The 23,663-nt window shown below is 45.2% G+C and overlaps 1 protein-coding gene across 1 annotated transcript in view; it reads right to left on the bottom strand.

The window, feature by feature from the left end:
• Positions 1-23,191, bottom strand: part of LOC126541200 (probable chitinase 10) — a 69,580-nt gene extending 46,389 nt beyond the window's left edge. The window contains exons 1-9 of the mRNA XM_072286151.1: positions 22,809-23,191; positions 20,812-20,909; positions 19,145-19,387; positions 17,584-17,846; positions 16,656-16,759; positions 16,070-16,193; positions 13,742-13,936; positions 13,426-13,548; positions 1,674-2,164 (exon numbers count right to left, since the gene is read on the bottom strand). Of these exons, the coding sequence (XP_072142252.1) occupies positions 1,674-2,164; positions 13,426-13,548; positions 13,742-13,936; positions 16,070-16,193; positions 16,656-16,759; positions 17,584-17,846; positions 19,145-19,387; positions 20,812-20,881 (1,613 nt within the window). The 5' untranslated portion in view covers positions 20,882-20,909; positions 22,809-23,191. The remainder of the gene's footprint in view (positions 1-1,673; positions 2,165-13,425; positions 13,549-13,741; positions 13,937-16,069; positions 16,194-16,655; positions 16,760-17,583; positions 17,847-19,144; positions 19,388-20,811; positions 20,910-22,808) is intronic.
• Between the last annotated feature and the right edge of the window lie 472 nt (positions 23,192-23,663).

Raw genomic sequence — 23,663 nt, 5'->3', positions numbered from 1 at the left:
GCTATTGCCGCAAAGTGAAACGAAATGTTGCCCTACAACTTCGGGGGCACATCAGCTTGAAGTAACGACTCCAGTCTCCTATAACTCTCAAATAACATGAGGTACTGTTACGTGGTCCGTTAGGTTTGTTGCCTAACCTCATTATGAACGTTGCATATATGTTTTTCACTTGACAGGAATATGTGTTTATCATGTTCAACACTGTTTAAACGGTAGTTTAACTTAAGAAAATTTTTTTAGCGAGTGGCAGATTGGATTTTCTAGCGCACGTGCGTCTTTGAAATTTTACTCGAATAGGTTGACTAAACATTCATAAGCGACAACGCATTTTGAAAAACGTTACTTCGTAATACGCTGTCACTCAAAGTGCGGTTATATGTTAACTGCGATGTGGCCGTTCTGCACAAGAACACACGAGAGTTCATAGCACATAATACAAACAAAACTCGGCAATGCTGTCATTCAGCTCAATAAAAATCAGAGTGTGGCATGGAACTTGTGAAGTCTTGTTTTCCGTGACATGAAGTCAGAATATGAACAGCTATGCCAACTTGGCTCTACAGCAGTACACGGAGTGCTGTGTATCGGCTGGGGAAATGGCCGCGGGCACTGTTTACATGAAATTCATTAAGCAGGCGAATGATTGGGTAAAACTTTCGTCAGAGCATTCAGCATGTAGGAAAACGCTAGTAAGTATAAGGGTGACCGTTTTAAATGAAGTTAACGTCTTATTGTTTCCTTACTTCCAATAAATACAAACACTCGGCACACACAAAAACGCGGAGGAACATAAAACGAACAAAATGTGTAGCGCGCAGAGCACAGCTCATCCCTAAAGGCACCATACATGAATCATGAAACTTCTTTCTGCCGGCAAACGTGCTCTTGTAAGGAATTTGTCAAGCACTGACGGGTGCAATTAAACGGAAGCTGAAACAGCGTTACCCTGTCGAAAATAGTTGGATGTCTTGAACATGACGGATGGGAACACGTCAAGTGCAGAAAAACAGGTGTGTCAAAAACTTGTAGCGCTGGAAAACCTCCTCCGTAAATGCCCGTTACTATTAGTATATTTTCGTAATATAACTTGATGATATGTTTACGTCACAGACTTCTGTCGGTACGATACAGTGTTTCCTTGAATTGAATGCAGGTTGCTGGTTACTGCAGCCAGCATGATTATCTGGTCCTTTGTAATACGCCTTACTGGCCAAACGCAGTATCAACAGTGTAGTGTTTCTATGTGTTATCAATGCCCTAAAGGAACTTCGACCTCCTAGTGGCCGCGTAAAAGAAATAAAGGTCATTGCTTGACTTGTGTTATTCAATTATTTGTTAGTAACTGCGGAAAATCTGGTTATACGGACGTAAAAAACTCCCCAGGATGCGAAAAACTATCACTCAAGACAGTGCAAGATGCTTGAAGAGAATATTCCTGAACACTTCGCGAGACGGTTGGCATCTAGAAGGAAATGACGCATCACCGATGATTCAGTTAGAACCGGGAGGTCAGGAAAGGCCGCCAGCCTCAGCTATATTAGCGTGTCTTTTTTTTTCGCTGCGAGATATGACTGAGTCAGCTTCCGCTTAATTTGTCAGTGAAACCATCCGTCCGACTGTAATTTCCTTCCGCATCCGAGTCCACGCTATGATAGGGAGGTGAACAGGGCTACACGCTCTCTTTTTCAGACTCCCTGTGCGGCCGCTTGGGTTTTCTGGTGATGTGCTTGCACTCGGGCCTGTCCACTCTCTCGGCCCAGTCGCAGTTGCCATTGTCCTGGTTCCACACGGTGCCTCCCTCGCAGAACATCACCATGGGCGTGCCGTACACGCACCAGTAGTACTTGGTGCAGTCGTTTTCGTGCGGGATGAATGAGATGGTGGGGCTGTCGCAGTCTCGCGGGTAGCTCTTCGTCACGGCCACCTTAGGCGTGGTCGTCTCCGTGCTGGGCAGCGGAGTCGTGGTCCAGTTCCATTGGCCATCGTCGAATGTTGAGCGCACTGGCGGTTCTGTGGGCTCCGGCTGCGGCACGTCGTAGTCGGCCAGCTTCTCGTAGATGACGTTGATCAACGCGTTCTTGCGGCCGCACACTCCCTGGAAGTCGTCCATGTCGACGGCCCAGATCATGGCCCCGCCGTAGCCTTGACCCATGATGTAGTCCATCTGAGCAAGAATGAATAAAGGCGCAGAGATGAAGAATGATGAACGGGAGAATGGCGCTTGTTTATTTACAGCTTTCTTGCGATTGTTCTTGTTAGTGATAACTGTCACTTGTTAAAAAAAGATAATGACCTCTGACAGTGTGTTACAAATGGCACAAATATTGCTAGTGGTCCTCTCTAGTAGTTGGTTGGCTTTTGCTGTAGTTACGTAAAGTCAGACTGTGTTTTGTTATCAATAGCTTTATTTTCTTTGTCGTTTTCGTTAGTTATAAGACGTTTCAGTCTAGCCGGCATTTTCTGGCGTGAAACTCCGCATACCTTGCAGTGAATAAGGAAGATGCCAGAACACTGTAGACAAAATTCTGGGCTACGGTATTTCAAGAATACAGAAAAGTCGAACACATACGCTTTACCAAGTGAAGAGTATGAAAACAAGTGCGCAATGAACAGAAGCAGTGGGGAAAATATTACTGCACACCTATGGCATGTCTAAGAGCGTAAGTACTTTATAGACAATGGCGTAAGCATTATTAGGTGTTAGGATGTGCTGCTGAAGCGCATGGAAAGGTTCTGTTGAAGGTATTTGTTGCCTTATTTACGAAACTCCCACACTTTCTGTTAGTGCTCATTAGGTTAAAAAAGGGACGTGCACTTGCCTTTCCTGCGAGGCGTGTGTTAACTCGGTGAGATTATTTGACGGTTCTCCCCAGGGTGTTACTAAGACTATACACATCACCAAATAAACCTAACGTGATGCAGGTGTATCTCGCGCATATGAGGGCTTGAACTCGTTTTTTATTGAGCATATATGTTACGTTGTGCGAGCATGCATGTAGTTTACACACCAGTTCACTCCCTTTCTGACTTAATTATAAATGTATTTTTGGTAAGCTTCTATGCATGAGAAAACTATTTGCCATATATAATTACAGAATTAAAATAACTAAACATGATTAGTTTACCCAGGACAAGATGCACGCGCTGCTCAACACAATTGATATTTTTTTGCTCTGTAAAATAGCTGTACGAAAACATTTTCCAAATGGCCAGGCATCGACATCCTGAAATTCATTGGGCGCTTTCGTTAAGCTTCAATTCAGCAAGGTAGATTTTATTAATTTGGTCAGCTTCCTTGTGTTGCACGTCGTTGCTATAATCGCGATAACGCCAGGTTCTTGCCGTAGAAGGCTTCGTCACGCTGCAAAAGTTAGACGAATGGTGAAATATTCTCCACTTTCACTTTGCAATCTCTTTGCAATCACTTTGCAATCTCTAGGAAGAATTTCAATACACTTGCTTTGAGGCTGGAAACACTACATGCGGCCGTCTGTTTACCAAGCAGACACACACCTAAGCGCAAAGTAGAGCGCAGGCACGCACGCACGCATGCACCGTACACGTGCGTGTACATATACGTACGAACAGCGGACGCTGCCCCACACAGAACAACGCGCATGCGTGCATTAGCACATGCGCAATTGCTACTCTATACGATAGAATTTAACGTTGCCTGACTTGCACCAAGTGAGCGAGCTGGGTTGCCAAGGGTGGTCGTTAAGTGTTGTTGTTTTTTTTTCATTCCCAGCGTTCTGCAAACCGCGAACGCCGAAACAAAAGCTCACGGTAAAGCGTCCTCACATGGAAGCTCAAATTGGTTTGTTTATCCGTTCTTCCTCGAAGGGCATTGTTCGCTGCGAAAATGACTCAGTTCTTCTGAGAATCGTAGTCGTAGATCTAATGGGGGGCTTGTCATCGTTCCCGATACCTGTGGTGTGAAAGGATGCTCGGGTGGTTCAACCGCAGGCGCGTCATGCAGGACAACGTACGCATTGGCTGCCGATCTGTGGGGTACCAGTGCGACACAAAAACCGTAGATGTGCTCGGCATCAAGCAGGTCTGGAAGTTATGTGCCCGCATTAAATATAAAGTTAATAAGGGAGAGCTGTGCGTAAAACCAGGTGCGAGCCAATCGTGATGTTGGATATGTTAGCGAAGGCAATCTGTCAGCGGCAAAAACGCTTACGAACCAAACGCTCCTCGCTCCTCCCTCTATTAAACAACTTGCCTTTCTAACTTTTGTGCGGCCAAAGCTGGAGTATGTCGGTGCTATTTTTGACCCCCACCACAATAACCTTATTGACGCTCTCGAGTCGGCTCAGAACCGTGCGACAAGATTTATCCTGTCAACTTATTCGTACACTTCAAACATCTAAGCAATAAAAGCCCAAATAAACTTACCCTCTCTAGCCTCACATCTAAAATAGCACGTCTTAACCTGTTTCATAAATTGTTCGATTCTTTGCCTTTGGACAACCTGTAAGCACAGCACATTGCCGGCACCAGTCACTCTGACGCAGAATATCCCCACAAGCCCATACAGTGACTTCTCAGCAATAATTTTTTCTGCGTACAAACGAGAATGGAATGGCCTGCCCACCGAAGTTGCCACTAGCATCGACCGACTTGTATTCAAGCGGCTTATCCAAAATATCCCTTTGTAACTTTTACTATGCTTGTTTGCCATTAGTTACCTACTCCCTCATGTAATGTCTCAACAAGAGACCTCTTAGGAAATAAATAAATAAATAAATAAATAAATAAATAAACAGAACGCTTTGTGAATGCGGCCCTAAGCTTTGATGTTTATGCTTGAAACGACTACGCCGGAGAGAGGGAAAGGGTGACTGCTTCAATGACGACGAATATAATAATGACAATGGCATGAACACGAAGACAATATTAAGAACGGCAGAATTGCTCAATGATTAGGGATCTGGGACCGCGTAAATTGCTGAGGGCTAGACGCAATTCGATCTCATTTCCAGTCTAAGCATTAGTTCACAACGTGCTCTTGGTTGTGGTTGCAGTTGACACAGACATATAAATACATCAACTTTTCAAGTCAGCGAAGTGCCCCCCCCCCCCCCCCTGCCATGATATCTGCTTTTCCGACACGGTGTTTAATATATGTGTGTTTAATATATGTGTGTGTGTGTGTGTGTCTGTGTCTGTGCGTGCGTGTGTGTGTGTGTGTGTGCGTGTGCGTGTGCGTGTGCGTGTGCGTGTGCGTGTGTGTGTGTGTGTGTGTGTGTGTGTGTGTGTGTGTGTGTGTGTGTGTGTGTGTGTCGTACAACTGCGCAAACGGACATAATGGCAGGTGCTGCTGCACGGGGAATAGCTGTCTGCCGTTGACGATACCTTTTCTCGCAGTTCACGTAAGAGGTGACCCCGATGCTCCATTTACCAGATAAATAGAGGGCTGGAAGAAGTAAATAAAATGTCATGGCTAGTAACAAAGTGCTATCGCTTCGCTGCAAATGCATCAATAGTGCATTTTTCCTGGCTTCCTTAATATTCTCACGCACATAAAATGAAGCGCGCGTTTAACATCACCCTTGCTTCGGGAAGAAAAAAAAGTAATTGATACGAAAAGAAAATGTACTTACTGGGAAGGTCGTTTAATGGTAGCAATGGTGTCTACAGGGACCAAAATGCTCTACCAATAATAACAAAGGCAGTGAGAATTATTTGTTGGGCGTCATTCTGAATTTATCAATTTCCATTACTTATCTTTCTGAAATTTCGATGATATTTGGAAGGAGCTTTTGCCGAAGTAAGCATCGCTGGCGCCTAATGATGTTGTATTGCGGTAAGATTGTAAGTGTCAGCACGTTTGCGATACATGGCAATGGTGACACATGCGCGGAAAATTGCCGTTTTTAGAGAGCGAGAGTCTGGAACAGCTCGTTCAAAAAAATGGAACTCGAACTCTGATCGCGTCCGAATATGCAAAAAATGATTATTGGAATTGAAATGTTTAAAATTTTTAGACGATGTTGGCATAGTAATGAAAAAGAAACATATTACGTGTACATGTTTATGACCCGCTCTGGCACATACCACATCCTCACCAGCTATACAGGCACAGCACTTTTGCAAACTTCAATTGAGAGGCTGTTTGAAGCGCACATAATGCTACAGGGAGCCTGCTACGGAGTGTGTGTACCATGCCAGGGATCAACGGAGGTTAAGTGCAATAACCATCTCTAGTTCGTCAGCTTAAGAACTCCCCTGTTTCTTGAGGTGCAGTGCCCGGTTCCTGTCGGATGACAATTGGGGCGCTATTGACGATACACGAATTTAATAAAATCTTGATTATTCGTTACCTTTTTAACTGAGATATAGTTTACGTGAAGAATAATTGCTTACTGTGATATAGTTACTTATTATGCCATATAGTGATTTTCTTGTGAAAAAGGAAACCCTATGAAAAAAGCGAGGACGTGTAGGAACTCTTGTACCGGCTGTGACTTGCTGTCACGTTTAAGTCATACTCGTTCTTAATTGGATTGGCCGACAGCCCTAACCGCGACCCTCGTGGAACCATCTCTAATCTTCTTTGCCGACATTACGGTACGAAGAGGCAGGTGCTGTGTGCTACGGTAAGGACGATGGACTTCCGCCCACTGCCAGAGCAAGAAATAATCGGACAGTGGTCACAACGAACGTGTGGCCTGATAATTCGCTTCATATGGCCTACACACCTGTGATAGTGACATGTGACAGGCTGTGATTGTGACGTGTGCCGCTTCAATTTTGTGCCCCGAGTTCCACCTTGATATTCACCTTCCTCTCTTCCTTTCTTTTGTAGATTGCATTTCCCCATGAAATGTGGCCCACGAGCATTTTTTCTGGTTAGCCTTCATGCATATCCTTTGTTGTTTGCGATTGGCATTATTAAGCTACTTCAGCCAGCTTCCAGGATCCATCCATCCATCCATCCATCCATCCATCCATCCATCCGTCCATCCATCCATCCATCCATCCATCCATCCATCCATCCATCCATCCATCCATCCATCCATCCATCCGTCCATCCATCCATCCATCCATCCATCCATCCATCCATCCATCCATCCATCCATCCATCCATCCATCCATCCATCCATCCATCCATCCGTCCGTCCGTCCATCCGTCCGTCCGTCCATCCGTCCGTCCGTCCGTCCATCCATCCAGCTTCTGGTGGTGGTGAAAACATTATTTTTGTCTGGCATCTATCCACCCGTGTCACTATCAGTTTTACCGGCAACTTGGGTCACTGGGTAGCCCATGGAAATGAATAGCGCATTGAGTTGCTGTGCTGAGGGAGCAGGGTTCGAAAACAACCATTGAACCAGCATTGGTCACTGGGAATATGGCAGTGGGTATGCGTCGCGATTTAATGAACCTGTATGAAGCCCTCTTGGGTAACTGGGTACGTGGAATTGGGTATGCGCCGCTGTTCACGGAACCTCTTGATGCCAGCTGCTTGGAGCACTGGGTGCATGCGACTTGGTCTGTGTCGATCTTCACTGAACCTTTTTGATACCAACTTGGGTCAATGGATATGTGCCACAAGACTTGTGCCGCTTTTCAATGACAAAAAAAGCTGCTGTAAAATTGCTCCGTTGCTCGGCTCAATCGAACCCTCGCCGCGCACAGACTTCGCGGCGGCGTCGCTGGATGGCGAAGCGTGTGAAATGAAAATCGTAAGAGAGTAGCGCGGCTGAACACATTTTCGGCGTTGGCAATATGGTGGGTCGCTACATATTTTTCAATTCTAGCAGCATTAACGCCGACATCTATCATGAGGTGGGTTCTGCTGTAATTTTTACGCGTGAGCATACGTGCCCCCACTTTGAATATTCACGGTGCGGGTGTGTGAATCTCGGCGACAAAAGTTTGCACAGCCCCAAGAATGACGTCAGCTGCGCAGCTGTCACGGTGGATCATGGATGACCTAGAGCAGAATAGGCGAGTGGTGCTGCGGATGACGTCATCGGCAAAGCTGGCGCGGTGCCAAGTCGCACAGGTAGCGCGGCTCGGAGCGAATGGATTCAGCGCCCGACATAACTCGGTGCTCGGAGAAACACGTAATCAGTTCTGCATCGGCACTTGAAGAAAGCAATTAGATAAACAGTGATGGCAGAAATGAGAGTAAGTGCGCTCGCGCGAAATACGAGTTCACTTCGTGGAACCAGGGTCGTTTTTTTCTCTCTCGCATTAAGTATATATTTATAGTGCCCAGTCCTTGTTCAGCATATGTAGCTGCAATTTTTTTGCAGTTTTAAATATTGGAGGTAGCTGCATTTTTGGTAAACGACCTTTACGTTAAACTAAGTGCACCAGAAGGAACTAAGGATGATCTGTTATTTTTTATACAGCACGAAGGGCTTAATATTTCAGAAATGGTTCCTTTGCAGCTTTAAAACAGGATTCAATACCTGAAGTTAAACTGGTAGTTTGACATTATAGAATGCTAAGTAGGTAAGTTATATCGAGAGTGGTCACATTGTACGCTTTAAGTGTATGGGTAAGTTTTTATTGAAAAGAGACAGAATCTATACCGGAGATTTCGGCATGCCCGAATTCGGCGTTTTAAACTTTTGCCACGAGTTTCCCTTGTCGTCAAAGATTGCGGTAACGGTTTCTGAGGGTATTAAATTTTTTGGTAATACAAAGAAGCTGGCAATTTGAGAAAAGCTCCTCAGCACGAAACCTACCTGACTGATCAGAGATTTTTAAAATCTGTAAAAATACAATGACAGCAACGTCGCCGTTGCTTAGGCTAGAACAATAGAACTGGACTTAATGTCTTCATTTTCTGTGTGAATAAAATGTTCTTTTAGCATCTATCTAACATCTATTAAGAGGAGTCCTTCTAGCCATCTTCAACTCCTTAGTTGGCTGAAAAGAAGTGCCGTAAACATATCTAATCTATCTTCTCAAATATTGTTCTGGAATAAATTAGTTAAAACTAAATTACGAGTGGATGTTTGACGCTTAATTGGACATCCGACTGAAAGAATTTAAATTATGGGTTTTTACGTGCCAAACTCACTTTCTGAATATGGGGCACGCTGTAGTGGGGGACTCCGGAAATTTCGACCACCTGGGGTTCTTTACCGTGCACCTAAATCTAAGTAGACGGGCGCTTTCGCATTTCGCCCCCATCGAAATGCGGCCGCCGTGACCGGGATTCAATCCCGCGACCTCGTGCTCAGCAGCCCAACACCATAGCCCCTGAGCAACCACGGCGGGTTCACACCCGACTGAGGTCAAAGTGATCTACAGCCCCTTCGCACATGTCACTGAAACTTCGCGTGATTTTCACTTTGCAGTTGCTGCATTCGGCTGCACTGTTTCCTTTCATGCTGCTTCCTGTTCATCCTGTTTCCTCATGAACTTATGATGAATAAATTCAAGCAGGCGTCGACTTGCTGACATGAGAAACCGGGCCCGTATTCACAAGAAAGTTCTTATGCTGGAATTCCTATAAGAGAAAATGCTGGTCAATCGTGTTACTGAACGCATTATTGGCAAAGACTTCTGGACAAAAAAAAAAAAAAACACTTCCGAATAAAAAGCTTCGTGAATTCGGCCACCATTCTTTTAATGTGTAAATTAGATCAGCGGGGAGAAAAGCACCGTAGTTAAGTAACTCAAAGCAGAACCGCTAGTATGTGCGTCTTTGGGTAGTGATATTTTAACCAAGATCTTCATGGCCATTTGCCCTATTAATGTTGCTTGAGATTCGTTTCAGGGGATACTGTTAGAAAAGAACCTATATTAAATAGGCTCTTCTGGGTATGTGTAATTTCGCTTATTTTCTTACATGACGCTATAAATTCGAAATAGTCCTTGGCATAAGGCTGCTGCTCAGCGCGGCATTATTTGATTGCAATGCATGCTAACATTTAGGAAACCTCTTAGGTACGAAACATGCCATATACTTCTTGTGTTTTTAATGAAAATAGGATAAATTTACGCAACTAAGGAATGTTTCTGTGTCACTCAAAGTACTGCCCTTTTCTTAGACTTTCTAAAAAAGTGATCATCAGCGTATTTTATGTCCACTGCAGGACGAAGGCCTCTCCCTGCGATCTCCAATTACCCCTGTCCAGCGCCAAGCAATTCATACTAGCGCCCGCAAATTTCCTAATTCCATCGCCCCACCCATTCTTCTGCCGTCCTCGACTGCGCTTCCCATTTCTTGGCACCCATTATGTAACCCTAATGGTCCACCGGTTATCTACCCTGCGCATTACATGACCTGCCCAGCTCCATTTTTTCTCCTAAAGAATATCGAGAATACGCGTTTGCTCCCTGATCCAAACCTCTCTCCTTATGTCTCTTAACGTTATGCCTAGCATTCTTCGTTCCATCACTCTTTGTGCGGTTCTTAACTTTTTCTCAAACTTCGTCAGTCTCCAAGTTTCTGCCCCATATGTTAGCACCAGCAAAATTCACTGATTGTAAACCTTCCTTTTCAATGATAATGGTAAGCATCCAGTCAGGAGCTTACAATGTCCGCCGTGTGCGCTCCAACACATTATCCTTCTTCTGTGAATTTCCTTCTCACGTTCAGGGTCCCCTGTGAGTAATTGATCTAGATAAACGTACTCCTTCACAGGCTCTAGAGGCTGATTGGCGATCCTGAACTCTTGTCGCCCAGTTATTCATAATTATCTTTGTGTTCTGCATATTAATTTTCAACCCCACTCTTGCACTTTGTCTGTTAAGGTCCTCAATCATATGTTGTAACTCGTCTCCAGTGTTGCTGGACAGGACAATCTCATCTGCAAACTGAACGTTGCTGAGATATTCGCCGTTGGTCCTTACTCTTAAGCCTTCCCAGTTTAATATCTTGAATACTTCTTCCAAGCACTCAGTGAATAGCATTAGAGCGATTGTGTCTCCTTGTCTACCTCCTTTTTTATAGGTATCTTCCTACTATTTTTGTGTAGAATTAATGTAGCTGTGGAATCTCTATAGATATTTTTCAAGATATTTACGTAAGCGTCCTGTACTCCTTGATTACGTAATACCTCTATGACGTCATACCTCTAATACCTCTAGGTATTAGAGGTATGACGTAATACCTCTAATACCTCTGTGTCTCTACTGAATCAAATGTCTTTTCGTAATCTGTGAACGCCATATAAAGAGGCTGATTGTATTCTGCGGATTTCTCGATTACCTGATTAATGACATGGATGTGATCCATTGTAGAGTATCCCTTCCTGAACTCAGCCTGTTCCCTTGGTTGACTAAAGTCTGGTGTTGCCCTTATTATATTGGAAATTATCTTGGTGAATATTTTATGTAATACTGGAAGTAAGCTAATGGGCCTATAATTTTCCAATTCTTTAACACCTCCCATTTTGTGGATTATTATAATGTTTGCATTCTTCCTGTTTTCTGGGACCATTGAAGTCGATAGACACTTCGAAGAGAGAGCCACCAATTTCTAAAAACCTTTTAAATACATTGCATATTTTCACGAATATCACGCTACCACTAAAATGCAGCGAGGGCGGTACTTGTGATTACTCGGAAAATATAAACGAATAATTCTAACGGTATAACACTAAATATGAGTAGCGTATTTGCAACTTTGAACCTGCAGGAGAGCATTCTGCTGTGACGAATCACCAAAGGGCCCGCTTAGCCACCTTGCTCAGTTTGAACGCGGGCCTGGGGAGATGAGGATGTGGCCGGTGTAGTATTTGTAGCGGGGTTCGGAATGCAATGCATCGTGCTGTCTCATAATGGTAACATTACTGAAAATCCTAACTTTGTGCACATGTGAACAATGTATTTTGACAAAAGAAGCGAGAAAAGATCGAGTTACAGCAAAGGTTGTTTATGGAACCTCCTATCTCGTAAGCCGAGAGCAAGGTTCAAGGGGGTCTTGAACGACCCCTCGGTCTTAGCGAAAAAAAAAGGAACAGTCTGCGGATAGCATACGCTGCTGTAAACAACTCAGCCAAGTGTTGCAGCCGTGCGGGGCGCGTATAGCTCACAAGCGGAGCACGAATCACCTTTCTCACAGACGCTCTTTTATCAAGAGAAGCCCGCTCCTCACTTTTTTCTGGACAATAGCAGCCGCCAAAGGCGGCTGCTATTGGCCAATAGACGACGTCAGTAAAGAAGGGTGCTTGCATCAATGCGTTTCTTATTACTGTTACAGTGTATATTTATTGACGCCGTTTAATAAACAGGCTCAAGCAAGCGAAAATCTGCTTTGAAATTTCGATAATAATTACGCACTTCCGCCCGCGTAGGAATGAAACTTTGGACACCCTGGTTGTCGGTGTTCTAGCCGTCGGGTACCGCTAATTTCGACTAGGTTTTGACGCTTAGCTAGCCTCGAACCGCACGAAGCTTAAGGTCACACTACACGGCCGCTTGCCAGCGCGAGCTCACTCTTAATTGGCCGCTGCTAGTTAGACGCCTTGGCAGACCATTTCGTTTTGAGATATTGATAGCGCTTCAAGATGCGCAAGTTGGGCCGTCAGTGAAGTTGGTGCAGGAAGCCGGTCCGCACACCGTAGCACGGTCAGAGTGGAGCATATGAGTACGAGCGTGCACACAAGCCCTGTCGTGCATAAAGCAAAAGCTGTGCATACGCACTGCGTTTGGATGTCGCTGCGGTCTGCTACGCAGCGAAGAGAACGCGGCCGCCGCAGGGTACCGCGATGAGTCCGCTGGCTGAGGTCAACCGCATTTGTCTACGTTTGGCGCATCGTAGGCGGCCAAAATCGGAAGTAGTGGTGTCTACGTGAACATACAAAATCAACAACGAACTGCGCGCCACAGTGACGTTCAGTCGGCGGAACATCCTAAGCCCGCCCCGCTCCAGCGTAGCCTTCGCCGCACAAGGCATTGAACAAGGAACGGGAGCACAGTGGACGGGATCGTACGCTACCTCTGATTCTCAATAAGCCCGCTTCTTCTGAACATATTGATGTACTTTTCTGCGGCAAAGCATTTCTGAAATAGTCTATTTTAACTACCAAATGCATTTCTCGACATCGATAAAAAGTGGCTCGGGGCCCCTTTAAATATCAAGGGAGGCGGGGGAGGGGGGTTCTCATGTTTATAAGGAAGAGGTGAAGTTGCGGTAGGAGGCCTCAACGTCATGACCATGTCATGCATTTTGAATGTTGTGATGGACATTCTCCACACGTAATAATAAAATTACACCTGACCGGCAAGTGCTCTGCGACCCTTGTCAAAACTTGTAGCTTACAACTATGTCACCCTAACTTACAATTCTGAGTATGCAACCACTACCTAGAAATCAAAAACGGTGTTGATACAAATAGCTCTGGCGTAAGCGTATACCGTTTGTCTGAGAACTTAAAATCGTCTTGGCATCTGTAGACCCTTCCTCTGTTAGATGTCCATCAAAATATGACGGCAACGGTTGGTCATACCTTTATAGAAATACTCTCAGGATCCTCGTAGCCGATCCACTGGTTGTCGTAATAGGCGTATGGGCACTTGCCAACGTCGTCAAACTTCTTTGTCCATGTTCCAGAGTTCACGTGTGGACAGATCTGTGAAGCATAGGATGCAATCTATGCATGAGTTTTTTACTATCAAATATTGTTTTTTTCTAGTTCTTGCCAAAAGATGGCGACACACGTGCTGTGACTCAACTACGTTGCTCTCGTCAAAGTGTCTATAAAAGCTCATTAGAATTCATAAAAAAAATTTGCAATGAGTTGCACAGAAACATCTGTTACGTACCTCGTAGTAGGCAAGAAAGCCAGTGGCGTTCGTGTATGGTCCGGGGATTCCGCCATTCTTTTCTTTGTTGATGTAAGCCCTGAGCCCCGTATTCGACTTTTCGCTCAACGTGTAAGTCCTGCCATAGAAGGGAACGCCAACAACCAGTTTCTCCCTCGGAGCTCCCAGGCTCATCCACAGCTGGAGTCCATCGTGCTGTAATATCGATGGTACAAACAATCCTTGGTTGAAGCCATGATTGAAGAATGAAGAGCTCTTTCTTTTGGTACTAAAAACATAGACAGCTTTGATTATAGCGAGGCCAACTATAGCGGCACTGGCGACGACGTCAGCTCGTCATGCGCGTCCTTCAATGAGCGGACCCGGACATCAACAAATTGTTTCATGATTTAAGCTCTATAGCGCCGGGACAGTACCCTTTGTTATGGTCCGATTCAATTTCTTTGCCTTGGCGCCTTCGTGTGCGCGACCCACGGTGCCTTCACCATCTTCACCCACTCAGGAAACACCAGTGAAAGAGCCGACAGGGTTCCTACATCCGAACGCTCTTTCGGTGTGACCGCTGCGGTGACGTTCGCTCGGAAGTTGCAGTGTAACAATAATTAATGCTCCTGCAGCTCTGGAAGTTTGTTTTTGCACCAGTGTTGATCAAAGTTATGTTTATTATATGTACAGTTACAGAAGGTTTCTTTTTTCAATTTTTATGAGAATGGCCATACACTTAAAAAAGTCTTTCAATGCTTTTTCAAAAAACAAACTTTGTTTATATTGCGGTTCATTTTTCATGGCGAGTGGTCAAATCAATTCTTTAATTATCTTTTATAGGCTTTTGTATAGCATCACATTTGTTCAGGATTTTCCTAAAAATAAAAGCTCGTGCGCTTGATTCGTGGGAAAACTACAAAACATTTTTCACCCATAGATGCGTAAGTTAGTACTCGTTGTCATAGATGAAATTATTGTATCGACTCATGCTGGCTGACAAAGACAAGATGAACACATGAAAACGCGCCTGTAACAAACATGCCTACTGGTCCACAGTGCGAACTTCAGGGAAAATCTTGGTGCTACCAAAGATGGCTCTTATCATTGAGATATACCTGTATTGGGGGGGGGGGGGGGCATTACAGTGGAAATGTCTGAAATACATGTTTTGATAATTTTTTTCGTACGAACTGCGAAGCATCGGCATTACACGAGCATATACAATACGCAAAATGCAGCAACCTCAATGAGGTGCCATGAATGTTGGTGAGCCGATGTTTGACTTGCTAGAGTGCGCAGTTAAATGTACTAGGTGTGTCTACTTTTTTGGCCACACCCACGTAGCATTCACTTACATGTAGCGCAACCTTTGATTTCCTATTATGCGACTTTTAAATTGCTCTGTTCTTCTACTGAGAAAAGCTCACACTATCGCGTCTTTAGTAATTTCGTTGTGATGTCCTTGACGCAGATATGTTCACTTAATATTGGAAGATACGTGAGGGGCGTCAAATGATGTTGCAGGGCTTCTCAGACTGAGGCGAAATAAAGAACAATTTTTGTTCCTTGTTCCTTTTGCGGCAAAGGCAGGAGATCCAAGCACGTTCAATCAACTTCGGGAAACAAGATATTTTGCGAGTTACAATGAAAATTTGATGGCAAAAGTGAATATTAAGAATGTCGGATTCATTGCCACCCTTAGAATTTCAGTGTTGTTTTTTTCATCTTTACGTACAGAAACGACTGACATTGCACTGGAGCGGTCACTACTTGAGCCGCAATTAGAAAATGAGACAAACTGAGGACAGACAAGTGAGCCTCATGCGTAATAACTACTGGCTGGCACTGTCGTGCTCTGACACGGCTGTAGGTTAGAGCATGAGGTTTTTTTCTCCAGATAGAAACACCGAACACCGCTTCGGGAATGCGAAGAATCAGGGGCTGAATTCACAGACCTTCTCACTCGCAAGTGTTCTTTGTCTCTGGACGATTGCTTTCGTTAATAATTTGTCGAGCATTAGGATCGGCTCTTCATATAAAGCTCTTCATATAAAGATCAGCTACGGGCTGTCCAGAGGGTCCACGATGACGCCATAAGGCTGGGCCTGGCGGTGCCGACGTGGACGCGGCCCGCCTCGGTCTGAAAAGACCGGGCTTCAGGACACTAATAAAGTTTTGTGAATGAATTAGGATCGGCTGAAATTTTCTTTTAAGAACAATTCTACTGGAAGAGCTTTTTGTGCATACGGGTCCAGGTCGTCTGATAAAATGTAAGTTAAAGCAGCTTGGCTTAGTTGAGTCAAATGAAATAAAACACTTGTGGCTCCATAGACGAATACTTACCACATTGAGTTTTTCATAAGCCCACTCATCGAACGATCTTCTGAATAGAGGACTATGAACATCCGTAAATCCGGCCCAGTTTCCACGTAGATCGTAAGTCATTACATTTATCCAGTCCAGAAGCCTGGAAAGAAGTTAAAAGTGATGGCTCAATACATTGTTTGCTTAGAATATACTATGAAAAAGGGCCACCATGCGGGTGACTAAAAATAAAATTAGAACAGATGACGAATAAAGTCAGGCCCGCCTCGGTGGCTTAGCGGCTATGGTGTTGCACTGCAGAGCATGAGGTCGCGGGATCAAAGCCCGGCCACGGCGAAATGCGAAAACTCCCGTGTCTGATGCATTAGGGGCACGTTAAAGATAAAAATTAAGTAATAATAATAACGGTCAAAACTAATGTTCAGTCCCACACTACGGCCTGCCTCATAATCAAATCGCGGTTTTGGCACGTAAAACCAGGAATTAATTCATTCAATAAATGAAGTCCAACAGGTATGTTCTCAAAACGAGAGCAGGATGACATAAGAAAGAGTAATTTGCTGGAGCGGTGAGCTCATAAGGATGGTAAGAAAGAAATGCTTACTCCCCAAGCTCTGCCACTTCGTAGCCTTCTTGCAGACGGAACTTTGCAACCGGCACAGCAGCTGTCAGTAGCAACTTGTATTGGTCGAAAACAGACCTTAGTTCCTGAAAGAAATAAACAGAACATGGTATGCTGGAAAGATGATTGAAAGCAAAGTATGCACAATCGATTCATGAAGTATTTCGCTGTAGTCAGCTTTTAAAAAGTAATCCTACAATGTGAATAAGGAAACACAAGGTAAAGCGACATCTGCGAGGTGAAGACAGTAGTGAGATGAACGTAATATCTCTTGCTTAAGTTGGTTCTTCGAAAAAGAAAGCAGGACACCGCAGACGCATTAAGCCCTAGCACATCTAGGGAAAGTTATAGCTAAATTTCACTAAGAATTTATTTGACCGTGGTTCTATTGCCTTCAATGTAGTCTGAGGGCATTTTATTATGAAGGCCACCTGCTGACGTCAAGGACAGTGACGGGCTTGTCGTACGTGATTTCTACTTTCGCCATTAATTCACAGCAATTGGGCAGTAACCTTTGTTTTATGGGCTCTTAATTTTTTCATAAGAACTGAAGGACGAGTGATAAGTTGGTGTGGACTATGTCACACTGTAGCTATAATACTTTTTTTTTCAGGCTGTTTCAAAAATTTTCTGCAGTTATTAGCAAACGCAGTCATCATCGTAACAGTTATTATTGTCATGAACAACAGGGCCAACCACTGATATTATTACATTACTTTTATTCTTTCGTTAAGGTCTTTCCCTCATTAGTTCAATACAGATGTCTTTTTCTTTCTGTTTATTGTGAGGAATGGAGCTCGACAAGCGCTCAAGGTGATGCGTGAGCTACTAGTTCACCACAAGGGTGAACTCTGACAATTCACTGTTTATGTATTCAGAGACTAATGGTGGCGGAGCGCTGAGCTCGTACCTTGACCAACAGGAGGAAGTTGGCCTTGTCCGAGTATGCCCCGCCACGGTCATAGGCGCCCGGGTATTCCCAGTCAAGGTCAAAGCCGTCGAAACCGTACGTCTGCACCCACTTGAGCGCGCTATTGATGAACGTGTGCCGCCGACCGGTGGTGCTGACCATCTCCGAATACTTCTTGCCTCCTTCGGCCCAGCCACCAACCGCCAGAAGAGTCTTCAGTTGCGGGTTCTTTTTGCGCAGCGCTGTGAACCGCCGGTATCCGCCTGCGCATCACGGGAAAAAACACAAGTGCGATTGGATCACTCGACTTTGACGTTGCGTGCCGCTCCCTGGTGGCATTCGCAATGGTGCGACTGATAACGCAACACAATCAATACTGGTTGGGGTTTTCAACTCTGCTGGTGGGTCAATAATTCTTGGAGGGAAACCTACGAAGACTTCAGTCGTGGTGATGTTGATAAGAGAAATGTCGCCCGAGAAGAGAAGAAAACAGCAAGGGGCTGTAAGACGCAGCATTAGTGGTCGCAAATCCGATTAGCATACATCTAAGAACTGGGCAAGGTCAGCAGCCTCGCAACAGTGCGGCATGTCAATGGCACGCATTACTCTTACAGTAGCAAGTAAGCAGCTTGCTACGCGCTGCGGTAACACTACGTAAGATGTTCTGGTTGATTACGTGTAACGTGCTTATATTTAGGTAAATATGCGCTATCTTTCTTAATGATTATGCCTATAAGCTGGAGAGAACTGGGGGTCAAATGAGCTTCGAACAAGAAACAACGTGATCGCAGTGTCGAAGATTCACTGTTATTGAAGTCGTTTTATTAATCAGCGTATCGCTGAAGAGAGCGGTAACTACGTTTTTTATGTCCAAATATCCGTGAAAGGGTGAAGAGCAGTTAACATTGAACTCGTCGCGTCCCGAAATACTTATTTCAGTACGCTTAACTAACTAATGAACTAACTAGCTGACTTATATAAGCGGGGAGAGAAACACAAAGCATTAACTGGGAGGATTAGGGGAACTAATGCGAAGCAGTCTTCTCTTTCAGTGCAGCCACTTCTTTCGTTGGCGGGAGGCACATCTCGACCTTTTGGTGGGATGATGCCGGTGATAGTGCAGTCTGAAATTATGTTCCACAGGAGGCGACTTCATATGTTGGGACTGAGTATTTGCCCTTGGGGCCACTGGGTATGTATAACTGGGCTTTACTTTGCTTTCAACCGTATATCTTGTCACTAGAAGCATTCTGCCTTTGTTGTTACAAATATAAACGTCCTACAGCCTATAACCTCTACATAACCGTTCGCTACACAACAGTTGTATTATTCACACAACTGTTCACTACAAATTAGGAATGCTTAACATTACGTAGACGTCACCTGCAGTTGTGTTTGCCAAATTTTTGCGCTCAGGATTTTTCGCACGGCTGTTGCGAATCCCGTCACGTGGTAATTACGCACCTGTTATCATAACAGGTGCAACGTGAAACGCATTGAAACATATGTTATGACGAGTTTTCGAGACACACTCACACAATGTGTAATCCCTATAGCTGACCTTTGTTGAAGTCATACTCCGGGTCAATGCTGAAAAGCTCCCACGTCTGGTTGCTAAGGCCGACGAAGGCGTAGATGAGGTGCGTGCACTTGTCCAAGGGTATGTCCTCGATGTCGTAGTTCATAGGTTCCGGTCGGTACAGCGCCCAGGCACTGTAGTAGCAAACGATGCGTCCTGGGTGCTGCCTGCTGCTACTGCCGCCGTTTTGTCTCGGGGTTCGGAGGCTGGCGCCATCGTCGGTTGCTGCAGAAACCCGAATGTTACGACTGTTGAACTGCTACAGGAAACACAGGACGGAGACGGAAGAACATCTTGGGGCCTGTGACCTTTCATGAATACAACAATGTTCATTTTTGAAACAGTGTGAAAGGACGAAAGACAACGGAAGAAGCACTCAAGACAGGTGTATGCCCTACCGCGTCGGTCATTCCTTTAGCGCTGTTTTAAATATAAATGTTCACGAACTCGCCCAATTCCGGCCTACCTTTTCACAATAATGCTAACCTACCGAAGCGAGTTGAAACTCTTTAGATGCTACGATAGCATAACTACACTGATTTTCTTTTTTTGACATATTGCGAGAATTGTCTATGTGCAGTTGTGCTGCTTTTCTTTTAAAGCAAGGGCTACATTTTCTCGACGGATCAAGTTTTCGATTTCTTCTTAGAGACGTGATGTTACCTGTCCCTTATGAGATGTTGTTTCTTTTCTAGCAATGCCTAACACCTGTGTATAATGTGACGCAATAATATATCTCGCTGCACATACAGTGGTAATACTTTCGTTAGCGGTAGGAGTGCCGTTGGTAATCACTGTCATTCATAGTGTAGGGGCAATAGAAGGGGCCTCCTGTCTCTTCTTTAATCGACCAAACAGCACACAATGTGCAATCACCCCTCCCCCCCCCCGCCTCCATACACGCTGGTACACACACTCCCTCGCGGGAATCTGGCTTCTGCGGCCAGCAATGATACCAAAGGCGTCGCGCTAAGCGCCTGAACACCATAGCATTCATATCGTGGCACACGTCTAGGTTGTTACTATTTGCTCATTTAAATTTATGTGGCGCTTTTTTAAACTTTAATATTTTCTTGCAGTGTCATGAATTTCCTTTATTAAAGCGACCATCTTACTGTTGTTTAGCTTTTGGTGACTGAGAAGAATTCCCTCAGTATTTGTACGAAGTAGACACGCTGATCGTCTTAGAAGAACAAAATTATTTACCTTAAATTGAAAGCTATCACAGTTACATGTGTGGCTGTTGCGCAAATGAAAACCTTGTGTAAGAGTTCCATCGGCATTTGGCAGTGATATCGACGTAGTGTCAATATTACAGCTCACAACTATGTAGGACCAACCTTGCCTATTGATATTTTCCCTAATTCCTTGATGTTTCTATTGATTTTCACACAATATAGACGAGGTGGATGTGATGATGATCACGACTTACAGTTAAAAAATGAAATTATTGGGCTGTACGTGCCAGAACCACGACGAGATTAAGAGGCGTGCCGTAGTGACGCACTCCGGGAATTTGAACCACGTGGGGTTCTTTAACATGCACCTAAATCGAAATGCGGCCGCTGTGGCCGGGATTCAATCCCGCGCCCTCGTGCTTAGCAGCCCAACAGCGTAGACACTAAGCAACCACGACGGGTACGACTTACAGTTTGTGCAGGTGGCAGTCCCCAAGAGTAATGACCAGGAGAGAAGGAGGTGCACTATTCTTGTTTTCATCGTGTGTAGTGAACGTACGGGAAATATCCTGAGGAGAAATAAGATAAAGGAATGACAAACGAGCCGCAATACTTCGATTGTCATAACACATAAAAACTGTGAGAACGCATATACATTTAAAAATGGGATAAAAAATAAGTGCTTTGTTTTTTCAGGAATGAATTGTTACGGTAAGCTCTACTCTTGATCTCTATAAAAGTCCATACAAGCTTGCTTGAAAGAGTGGTATGCACAACATATTCATGGGAAACACTTGCGTGATTAAGGAGCGGTTGTGTAAGGGTGTAGTACTGCTCGCACGTGAGAATGATTGGTTTCGCTCTTATACGCCTTAGTAACAAAACATCATGACTGCGGCAAGTTGTACTTAATAATAACTTTACTAGATTTGATGTATCCTCGCTGACCAGTGGTTGACACACTTCCATGCCATAATTTTGTCACATCCATTCATGTCGACGTTACTTACGAAGAGCTTTTTTTTTCACGCAAGATACTCAGGCGCTCTAAATCAACACCGATGCACCTTGGTGCGAAACAGCACTGTGCTGAATTATGTTGCAATTGTTGTCGGCTTCATATTACGAGCTCATCCGAACAATCATAGTTCTTGGTGTTACCTGCTTTTCTCCTAACACAACATCAGGCGATCCGCAATCGTTACGATTTTGCAAATTTTGCCATATTATGTTCAAAACAACTAACGTTGTCCATAAATTAAATCATTGGATGGTTTCAGGACCCTTGCGTATCACTGAATTAAGGAAAATGTTTAAGTAGCCTAAGCCGAACAGCTGACTGTCTTCTTCCATCATTAGCTGTACCCTATTCCAATACGGTTTTTACGTCTTTGATAAGTTTCCTCCACTTTGCACAATGAGCCAGCAACTTATAACTCAGCTTCAACTGTCCTAATAAAACGAAGGATATGTACAAATTATCTTGCCCTCACTCTTCTCTACTAGAGGCTTAAAATCAGCTCCTCGATTTGAAGTTCGGAGGTCTATGCGCTGCATGTAAAATTTCAATCTTTCTGTTCAGTTCAGCTTACATTCTTTGGGAATCGTCCTATAGCTAAAAAGAGAAAATTTCGTTTTCGTATTCTGAAACACTGTTTTAGAAGAAAAAGGTCTAAATTCACGAACGTAACAAAGTGAAAGACTTCACCATAATAAGACGCGTAAAAGTAGCGTAGTTCTGCCAAAGAGAGATCACTGCGGTTGTCGGAAGGCATTGAACTTCGCGTAAGCTACATCGCCGTAACATCATTCGTAGAACGCACGTACTCACGCCATTGACCTTCCTTCTTTTTTCTTTCTGGTACGATCCGCCTGCGTCTCTCTTTTACCAGGTATGGGAGAGGCCCAGCTTCTCATATAATTTGCATGCTGATTAAATCAGTTCTAGCAGATCGTAAGGTTCCCCTTTTTTATGGCGTGCAGAAGTGGCGGTCTTATCGTGCACTCACTTAGCACTGGCGTTTGCACCGCGGAAAGACTCGACTGAACTGTTGAGAGCAAGGCGGACCAATGCTTCTGTGCGAATGTCTCAGATTGGATAGCCTTCCAAGATAACCGAGCAGTGAATCACATCTAAACATTCGCCACCAGCAGCAAGTTTACTGCATCCAATTTGCCAATAAAGTTTCGTTGAACGCATCTAAAATGGTGAAGAACTCACTAGTGCAGATGGGACATTATTTACAGAGACACGCTTCAAATGTCAGCAAAGGTGGTATACTTGAGGCCTCAGAAGCTGCAAGCCGCATTCGGAAGCCTAACACGGCGCGAGGGACGGGTATCTTACAACGGCTTTCGAGGTGTCTCCATGGGTGCAAGGCCACGAAGCTGCCGGCACCGAGCGCGGACCACATGGTGATGGAACACAGTAGATGCAGAATCGATAGACCACGGTGCCGAACACTCACCCGGAGACGTGGTGTTCGCGCAGAGTCACCGCCGCCTGCTCCTGTGGTGGCCGACCTTGCCGTTGGGGGTGACGTGCAGTGGAGCGCCCGGGGACCCCCGCGCCGCGACTCGGCCCATCCGGTATTCGGCGCTCCAGCAGCCACGAAGGTCGTCGACCGCCAGGGAAAGGTAGAGAAGAGGCTCCTCCTCTGTCAAAGCATCCGGAGTATCGGCGGCGTTGCGTTGCGTCGCCCTACGATTGGGGGCTCCGCATGCACGGGGCGCCGGCGGCAGCCCAGCCGGACGCCCGGCTCGAGCTAAACCGGCTCTGGCAGAGCGCTGGCCGCCACCGAACCACGCCACTCAGACGGGGTCCGTAGTTCCGCGCCGCCAGCACGACACACCGACTCGCACGACGCCGCCAATGCCCCTCCCGCTGCGACTGCCGTAGTTGCCCCGCTGCTATTGCTACTGAGAAGCGTGGAGCGTCACGCTCGTGCCGTTTGGCCGAGACCTTGCCCAAGAGCTTTTATTTTTCGCGGTCCTCCCCCAAGCAGGCGTGACGGACGGCTGCCCTGTCACGATGCCCGGGAACGGGCCGTCTTCTTCGTTTGGTTGCTTTTCTCCTCTCGGTGCGAGGTGACGCATGAAGTAGGATAACATCTATTCCGAGCACAGCATGGCATCGTCTCGAGTGATCCCAAGGGCACCATGAACAAACTTTACATGAGTTCTGCGGTCGCCTACAAAGTTTTTAAGTGCCACCGTGCGCTGCCAGGCGAACAGCCTTGCGAGTCCGTCTTGTGGCTTCTATATTTTTCGCACAAGTTCGACTGACGGAAGTGCTCTCAGAACGTGGCGCACTGTGTAGGATA

Source organism: Dermacentor andersoni, chromosome 2, assembly GCF_023375885.2.
Source record: "Dermacentor andersoni chromosome 2, qqDerAnde1_hic_scaffold, whole genome shotgun sequence".
In the NCBI taxonomy this organism is placed as follows: domain Eukaryota; kingdom Metazoa; phylum Arthropoda; class Arachnida; order Ixodida; family Ixodidae; genus Dermacentor; species Dermacentor andersoni.
This window is presented reverse-complemented; position numbering and strand designations above follow the sequence as displayed.